The sequence below is a fragment of the Hydractinia symbiolongicarpus genome, chromosome 5, assembly GCF_029227915.1.
Source record: "Hydractinia symbiolongicarpus strain clone_291-10 chromosome 5, HSymV2.1, whole genome shotgun sequence".
In the NCBI taxonomy this organism is placed as follows: Eukaryota; Metazoa; Cnidaria; class Hydrozoa; order Anthoathecata; family Hydractiniidae; genus Hydractinia; species Hydractinia symbiolongicarpus.
Genome location: NC_079879.1, coordinates 12,351,687 through 12,360,678, shown reverse-complemented (window position 1 = coordinate 12,360,678; position 8,992 = coordinate 12,351,687). Strand labels below are relative to the sequence as shown.

General features: G+C 32.3%; 1 protein-coding gene across 2 annotated transcripts; it reads left to right on the top strand.

Moving 5' to 3' along the window:
- Window positions 1-512: 512 nt before the first annotated feature.
- On the top strand, window positions 513-8,547 carry LOC130644818 (high-affinity lysophosphatidic acid receptor-like). 2 transcript variants are annotated; one of them, XM_057450572.1, is made up of 3 exons: window positions 551-639; window positions 5,822-5,843; window positions 6,927-8,547. In XM_057450572.1, the coding sequence occupies exon 3, from the start codon at window positions 7,065-7,067 to the stop codon at window positions 8,163-8,165; it is 1,101 nt and encodes a 366-aa protein (XP_057306555.1). In that variant the 5' UTR covers window positions 551-639; window positions 5,822-5,843; window positions 6,927-7,064; the 3' UTR covers window positions 8,166-8,547. The 2 variants fall into 2 exon arrangements, with proteins under 2 accessions (XP_057306554.1, XP_057306555.1); XM_057450571.1 differs by lacking the exon at window positions 5,822-5,843 and having other exon boundaries at window positions 513-639.
- Window positions 8,548-8,992: the final 445 nt, after the last annotated feature.

The following is an 8,992-nucleotide window of genomic DNA, read 5'->3' as shown; positions in this document are numbered from 1 at the left end:
AAGGAGTATAATTATTATGGAAAAATCCCTGCTCTTCTCTTTTTTTGTAAATATCTCGAAACCACAAACTCTCTTTTTCTTTTTCTCTTCATCAAAAATAAAAAAAATACCCAAGTAAAGCTAAATCTTCTTCCTTTGAAGCCATGCCTTCAACTGGAACTTCAAAAAATTGAAGTTAGAAAAAGAAATAAACATAAAGATTAACAATAATCACTGTTAGCTATAGCTATGTGGAAACATAAAAAAGTTACTGCTAGTTACCGCTCAAAAAAGTTACCGCTCGTTAGCGCTAGTTACCGCTAGTTTGAGCTAGGTGGGAACCAAGCTTTAGTGTTGAAAACAAATCGCAAAAATATTTTTGATAAGTTTGATAACAATATTGATAATAATGTTGGGGATATATATATAACAAGCTTCATACGGGCTATAGACTATTTTTTCACAATCTGAGTATAAATGTGATACCTAAGTTTGGGTCTTTTATTGTTGGAGGGGTGGAGGGGCGGTCCTCAATTGCATTTCCGAAATGAAAGCGAAACTGAAATACAAAAGATGGTAGCTGTACGCATGATAACAAAAAACATGGTCGGGTTTTTTTCCATTGGGTGGTGGCAGAACGATAAGAAAACAAGTAGCTAGGTAAAAAATATTTATATTTGATTATTTTTTTATCTCTTAGATAAAAATGATGTACAAGAAGGGTGTTCTTTAAGTCATTTCTGTCACATAAGATTCTATATGATAATCCAATTTCTCACAAATTCTAAATTAAAAACAAAAGATAGTGAATATGAAAGTATCTTAGCACTTCGGTAAGGTATAGCAGCTGCACTAATCACAATCTATGTTTTTAGTGTAAGACTCGTAGCTAACTAGGTGCATAGCTAGCACATCAAAATTGTTATTTTTTTTTATTTTCTGCAAATACTTGAATGATTGTAGCTATCTTGTTTTTATAACTAACATATTGGTACTTGTGTAAAATACATGGAATCACAGTCCCGATATTTACTTGCGAACGCATCTAAATGATTACATAACGCCCAATGGAGCGAGAAATGGAGGCAAAAATGTAAACAAACTAAGCGGAAAAGTTACCTCCGTTATCTTTAGCAACGAATGTCATACAAACAAAGATATATTTCTCGTTGCTGCGGTCGACAATTTAATGTGTTTGGGGTTCTAGATCGACGCTAGATAGGCACAAATAATCTCAATGACTTTGCATTGGCGAATAGAGCTTCAATTTACGATTGCATCTAAATGTACTGTTAAATCAACATTAGCTATATGTCGTTTCGTATTGTGATGTCACCCTTTCAATGTTCAAAGTGTTATCTTTCCACGTATAATGTCTTTAGTCATCTGTGTTTTATATTTTAAATTCTAGGTTGGTTTATCTATATAATAACACACCAGTTCCGTGTGTCTGTCTGTCACTTTTAAAAAGAAGAAAAAAAGTTACCTCCATTTCTGCCCGCACAGGAAAAATACTGCACTATGATTGAGTGTATTGTAGATTTATTCATTCTTTAAATCTTTGCAATGAATTAAATCTTGGGTGCAACCAGCCAATAATGTGATTTTTTTTTCTGGGCCTATGTACTTTAATTAAACTGTAGCTTTATACAAATTTGGAAAATTTAATTTATTTATATAATTCTTAAAGCTAACTATTTAAAGAATTGGGTCATCAAAAAGACAACAGAAATCAAAAACTTTAACTTCAAACATAATGGATTTTGTTTTTGTGTACTTCTTACAAGGCACTAATTAGAAAAATGTCACGTTTGTGAGAAACTTCATTATGCGTTATCCCTGTGTATCACAGAGATAAATTGAAGATTCTCTGAAACTTGATTATACCTAAAAATGATCATAATAGGGTAAAAAGTTACCTTTTCAAGATGGACTTTCCTACCCAGAAGTGACATTTTACAGTAAACTTAAAAAAAAGGTCATCACAAATGCTAAAACATGGTCATTCACTTTGCTAAAAACAGCCATAAATGTATGAATTAAAGGTGAAGAGTACTTATAGATTTGTGAAATTGAGTTATTAGTTTCTTGGCTAGTTAATGTGGTTGACTACATTATTCTACTTATTTCATAATAAGAATTGATAGTAGATAATGCAATAACGTGGCAGTAAACCTTTTTTGCTGTTCAAACAGATGGATTTTTCAGTCAGTGTGTTATCTATACATATTTTCTTCATTATTTCCTGAAGATATTAGGCTTCAGGCTGAGCCAGCAGATATACTAATTTACGAATACTAGTCCGTGGCCTGTGGATAGATCCGCAGGTTCGCATGTCCTTTATTTACTACATTTGTGTGTCTGGCTACTGTGGTTACCGTTTTGCATGACAGACAGATGTATATGGGTATTATGATATAGATGCAATAAAGAAGAAAAAAGTACAGCTTTCACGAGTTTTAACTCCTTATTTTTTATTGACATTCGTTTTAAATGAAACTTGAAGTGGTTGTATCAATATATTTTTTCACAATAGCCTTTTTTTGTTTTAAAAAAATTCTTATAGGCATATCATGCTGCATCTAGCCACTGTAAAAAAATAAAATAAATTAAAATAAAAAAATTACCCACTGTTTTAAAACTGTATGATTTACCAAGTTTGTGTAAAAATTTTCAAAGAGAAATGAAAATGCTATCAGAAGTTAGAGGTCTCGGGTTCATTCATAGCTCACTTATGCAATCAAATTTGTTTCTGGTATAGTCTGCCATGAGGGTTTGACTGTGGGATAGACTTCATACATTACTTAAGCCGTCATAGTTTTTTTATTCATAGCTATGGTACGTTCTTCTGTTAGGGCTTGACTTTGAGACTAAACTTTATAGCTCACAATCAGTGTCAAAGTTGTTTCTAGGTACTAATAAGGTTTTTGGGCTTTCAATATATTGGTCAGCCATACCAGAAGATTCTTTCCACTTTCAACATTGCTTCTAAGAGCTTTAGAGAGCATGAAAATGCAAACATTTTTATTAGCTACCTCAATATGCACGGAGTCACTTGAATTAAATCAAATCCTGGTGCTACAATACAAGGCAAATTTTAATTATTTAAAGTGAGTTGTGTTTTTTTATATAGATTGCACTTTTTTGCTGGATGGAATGCTGTCAAAAGTGTATTGTCTTAAAAAAAATTAAGCATTTTTTTGTTTTAGCTAGCTATATGTTCCAAGTCACTTTACTACCAAGTTATATATATGAAACGAAGTAGATAGCTGTTTGACATAAATTTTTGTAAAGTTTTAGATTAGCTATAGCTAGTTCTGTTACCTATTTTATAACATATTCGAGTCAGTGGAAATTGCGTGTATAGTGTGTGCGTTCGGGGGAAATGAATGATTTACGAATTCTTGTATTATGTGTACTAATAATGAACACTAGCTTCTTTTGTATGTATCCCGTTTTTTTCTTCTGTCCTCAATTTTCCAGAATATCTCTTGCAAAAATTTCAAAGCAATATGGAGCCCAAACAACCTTTTTTACATTTATTTATGTACTTTGTTATGAGAATTCACTTCAATCTTGCAACTAATCACTATAATTGAAACAATTTATTAAAACTGGGTGGAACCAGACATTCTGTATACGTTCAGTACTGCCTTTATTGGGTTTATTTTTGCATTAATGTATTAGTTATTTTTTGTGACTGTGTGCTCTCTTGAGCATTCAAATATTGCCAAAATATATAATAAGAATTTTTAAAAACCACTCGAAAATGTCAAACAAAACCTTAAAAACCTTGAAATTATTAAAAAAAAAACATTTAGCAGTTACCTTGTTCAAATATTCGTGTTTTGTTGTGTTCACATAAAAGATTATGCAAATACACAGTAGTTTTTTAGGAGACACGGTATTTGCACACCTTGTTATGACACTAATCATATCTTCATTTAAATATTTCACAATCTCAAAACAACACCAAAAAAAATTATTTAACTTTATTTACAATTGGCAATGAAATAAAAGAAGGAATTTTATACATTTTTTTATCAAGGAACAGATGTGGTGTGGATACTCTCTTTTGCAAAACTCGTATTTTGAAAGTGGTAGGAGAATTTAAAGCAATGAGAAATAAAATAAGTGCAAATACATGTGATGTTTGATCTTCAAAGGAAATACTTTATTATTGTATATTTTTGTAATAGAAAAGACATGGTAACTACAATTCGTAACCCTTTAATTTTCTAGATCTTAAATTGGTTTGATTTTTTATAACCAAGTGAAAATCCAAAATCAAACTGGGAAGCGTTTATGGGAAAAACACAATTATGCTTAGCGTATATGCTAACGTTATGGTAACATAGTAGAGAAACAAAACTTAAACGTTGCCTCATGAATAAGATGAAATAGTCTTATTTTTAACTTTGAAAAAAACGGTCACACAAAATGTGAAGTTACACAAAACTGAGTTTAGACACTGTAGTGGTAATAATTAACCTTTATTACTGTCTAAAAACACACACACACACACATAAGAATGATTTACAAAGGCTGAACAATATGCTTAGTATATGCTTAAAAAATTTCTCAATCTAAGCCATAGATTTGGATTTGCTTATGAGCTTTATGCTTGTAAAAAAACATGCAACGAAGACGAGGTTATGGATCTATCTCCCAAAATAAAGTTTTTAGCTGCTTTTATGTCTGAAAATATTAGGTTGGCTTTTGTTTGCTTTTTCAGTACGTCCCACATGCTGCTGTTTATTTTCAACCAACAAACAATACAAAAACTTTAATAATTCATCGTACAACATCGCGTACTCGTGAAAGTGTAAAGACCAGAATGCTTGTTAAAAGAAAAACAGTCGCATATTCTTTCTCTTTTTACTACTGGAATGAATTATTCATCGTTTGAAGCGAAGTTATTTTTATTGCATTAAGTTAGGGTATTTCTATATTCTGCTTCTTGCGATGTTGTTTTTCTGAAGCACATAAGATACCAATTTCTTGTAGTTCAAAATGTGCGGGAATATGCGGGTGCCGAAAGAAGTGTGCGCATGCGCGAAAGAAAAAGTAAGGAAAAGTAGAAAATGGAAGAGAGAACCGAAACGGGGAAAAGTTATGCTCCAAGCCGTTATCTTTTCTTTTGTTTAGATATTTGTCTCGTTGTGTCAGATTTTTGCCTCGTTTTTAGTCTCAACGTGTGATCGCACCTGCATTTTCACAATCTATTTTTATTTCGTAAGAATTTTTTGTTTGAATTGTCTGTTATTTTCTCCAGCTAAAAGAAAAGTTTTACAAGTGAAAAAAAAAAGAAAAGAATCATAAAGTTATTTATAATAATTTTTGTTGTTGTTTCTACAGAGTAAAAAGAAATCTGGGGCGAAATTTCCAGCTGTATGCTATATGTGGAGATTTTAATGTTTTGATAAGAAAGGTTGTACAATAAAGAATATAGATAATAAAGGAAAGAAAAAACTGAATGTTTTTTTTTATGAAAGAAAAATTTCGTAGTGTTTACCTGGTGTATTTATTTATCGTGTCGTGTATCGATGTTCAAACGAAATGAAGTTTTGAAGATGAAAAGATAGTTGAATTTGTTTAATCTTTTTTCTGTGAAGTTTTGTATTTCCTGGCAATATTTTTGGGAAGTGCGGAAAACAAAAATGCTTTATATGTCATGAATAATTTTGTGTGTGTTTTTATTATCCAAAAGTTGTCTTTTAAGATAGAGAGTTGCACGATAAGTATCCAATATAATATCTTTATTGTTATTCTTTAGGCTTTTCTTTTTGAAAGCTTTATCGCATTTGAGATTTTAAAATGTATTTTTTGTTATACCTACTAGGGAAGAGCGCTAGCAGTTTCAGGTAGGTCCAAGCATCTGTCTTTTTTAAATCTGTGACATTGTTTTGTGTAGCAGCTTTGGTTTTTGTTATTATTTTTTTTTCTGTGGAAACAGTATTCATCTCCGTCGATGTTTCCTAATGTAATTGAGATCGTGTCACTAGCTAATTGTGCACTAGTCGTTGCCCGTGGAAAAATCCACGGATTCGCACATAAATCCTTTTACGTTTAAATATTTCATGTCATGAACCAAAGTTCTTTTTGGAGAGTAAAATTATTTTAAACTCGTCCTCAATCTTCACTGAAAGATTCAACAGGAATCACCAAAGAAAAATGAACATGGTGAAGTTCGGTAGTAAAAAAGCTCTCATTTTTTATTTCTTCTAAAGTTGCACTAGCGAAATAATAGTTTTGCAGAAGCGTATGCTTAAATCATCTTTCGACCTTGTTGGTTTATCTAAGAAGTTTTTTTCATTATAATACTGTTTTTCCTAGTACTCGATAAACCGTAGTACTACTCGATAAAATGTGAATTGGCGCGACTCCTCGGAGTTCAGTAATTTAATGAGGCCAGTAATTAAAGGAAAGCCATAAGTGTTTGTAAACGACGTGAAGGGGCCACTGGAAGGATTTCTTTAATAGATCGTCTCCAATCATGTGATTTTGATTTTTATACTCAAGAAGTGAAACTTACTTGATTTCAATTCTTCAGTACGAAAAGGTTACATTTCTTTTCTGATTTGTTAAGTAAAGTTAATCAACAAAGTTTTCTTGAAAAACGAGGACTTGTCGGGAACAAACGAACATCTAAAATATTTAAAGTTCAATGATTCTTTTGTTCGCATATATACGAGAACATAGTAACTGAAAAAATATTTCCGATATTTTTCTCGGCACTGTGTAGGTACTACTACTTATAGATAAGAATTGTAAAATGCTCATGAAAAATATTTTTATCCATTTAAAAGGAACTATGCCCCGTGTTGTTTGTTAATCCGAGAACTGCGCGACGGATAATATTGTCATCGTGAATAAACCTTTATCATCTAAAAGCAGGCATTGAGTCAGTCTCCTCAAAGCTTAATGAACGTTTAATTATATCGTAGATTGGTTGAACAATACCTAATTACACCACTAAATTAATTGTATATAAGACGTGAAGAAAATGTGTAAAAATATAAGACGGAATTAAAAGTTTAATGAGATTGTTCAAGAGATGAGTCGTGTGAGTCTACACTGCACATATGCCATCATTTCCTACATCAAACCTATCTGTTGATCTCACAGAGTATACCGAAAATGAAATATATTCATACCCATCGACGGGTGTACGTGTTTTTCTGACACTTATTCTCGCTGTGGTTTTTATCCTCTCGCTCTCTGGTAATTTATTGATTTTTGGTATAATTTATCGACGAGCTGCGATGAGATCTGGTATTAATTTACTTTTAGCTAATTTGGCACTGGCGGATTTAGTTACAAGTGTGTTTACTTTACCATTAAGTGCCATTGTATTAAATATGCAAAGCTGGCGCTTCGGTAGTGTTATGTGCAAGTTGAGTGGAGTCGTGTACAGCTTGGTAAATGCTGAGAAAGTGTTTGTACTTTTGGTTATATCGATAGATCGTTATTTTATCATTGTAAAACGAAGAGACACCATGACGCCACCTAAAGCAAAAGCATTTATAGCTTTGTCGTGGCTCGTCGTTATTGTATTATCATTACCGCCTGTTTTTGGTTGGGGTCGTTTTGTTTATAAATGTGGATTTGTTCAATGTCTTTTAGATTTTAACGAACAAAGTCAATTTAATCCAAGTTACACAATATTTTACTGTACTGCTATTATTTTTGTGCCGTCTTTTGTGCTCGTAGTAATCTATCATTGTATATTAAGAAAGCTACGTCGTAACAGCTTTCGTGTTCAAAATCACCCGCCCGTCACGCCCACCGCCATGCACAAGAAAGGTAAACTATTTATCGATTACAGTTACAAGACACGAACTTCGACGACTATTCTCCTTCTCTCATTAGTGTTTATCGTATGCACTGTTCCCATTGGCGGAGTGAATGTCTATCTTGCTTTGAATGGATTTAACGATCGAATTAATACACGCGGTTATCTCGCGTTTTTATGGATATCTCACGCCCACGGCGCGTTTAATCCTATAATTTATTACACGCGTATAAAAAAGTTTCGAGAGTCTGTTCGTGATTTGTGGCCGCAATTTTGTGTGCTACCACATCTTGTGCCCATACGATCTAGACGTCGTATTAGACCCCATGTTATGTACAGAGTGGAGAAGAATGATAAGATAGTGATCATGAACAGTAACTCGTCTTTATGACGCCTAATGTAAATTAGTTCAAATATTTTAATTGACACCGATATTTCCACTCTCGTCCCCAGGGTTTTTTGCCTTCTTGATACAAGAGATGAAGTCTTCACTCCAATCAAAAAGACAAAAAACATTAGGGAAAGGGTGGGACATTTGTTGACTCAAATATTTTCAAATCACTAATTTGAAAACCTATAAATACAGAAGCCTAGGACTATGTTTTCTTTTTTCTCTGCTGCTTCTAAGCCAACAGCCCCACTAAACGTCATATATTTATATAAACTGTAAAATGTTTTTGAGGTGTATTTATTGTTTTTAGATGTTCAGTTGGAAATTATTTCTAATTTTGTTTTTATATTTTATAATTTTTATTTATATTACTGTTCATTGACATGCAATCCAATTATTCTAACCCTGCCTCAAAAGATGCCTTTTGGTTATCATTGTGTTTTTGTCAGGAAAAAAAAATTAGCCAAAATACAACCTTGCCATTGTTTTAATTTTTTTACTACAGATTTCAGAATATAAAAAACAGAATTTTAAAAAAGAAAATGAATTTTTTTTATAAGCATCTCCCTTTTCCATATCAGCGTCAATTAGGGTATTTAGCCTCAAAGTGGCTATACATTCGCCAAGCGCTATATTCAAATATGACAAAAATTTCACCTTTTACTTGCTCTGTTTTTGCAACACAATATTATTATTTATTTAATACAAAAAAAGAATCTTAAAAAAATTGTGTTTTTAACCTGCTGGTATGTATTATCCCATTCTTGTATCCAGAGCTCTTCGAGATTAAAACCTAGGTTTATGTCAAAGAGCTCTGGGGTCGAGAA

What these genes read in the sequence shown, in the direction of transcription:
- LOC130644818 (XM_057450571.1), top strand. Translation starts at nt 7,065, where the DNA reads ATGCCATCATTTCCTACATCAAACCTATCTGTTGATCTCACAGAGTAT.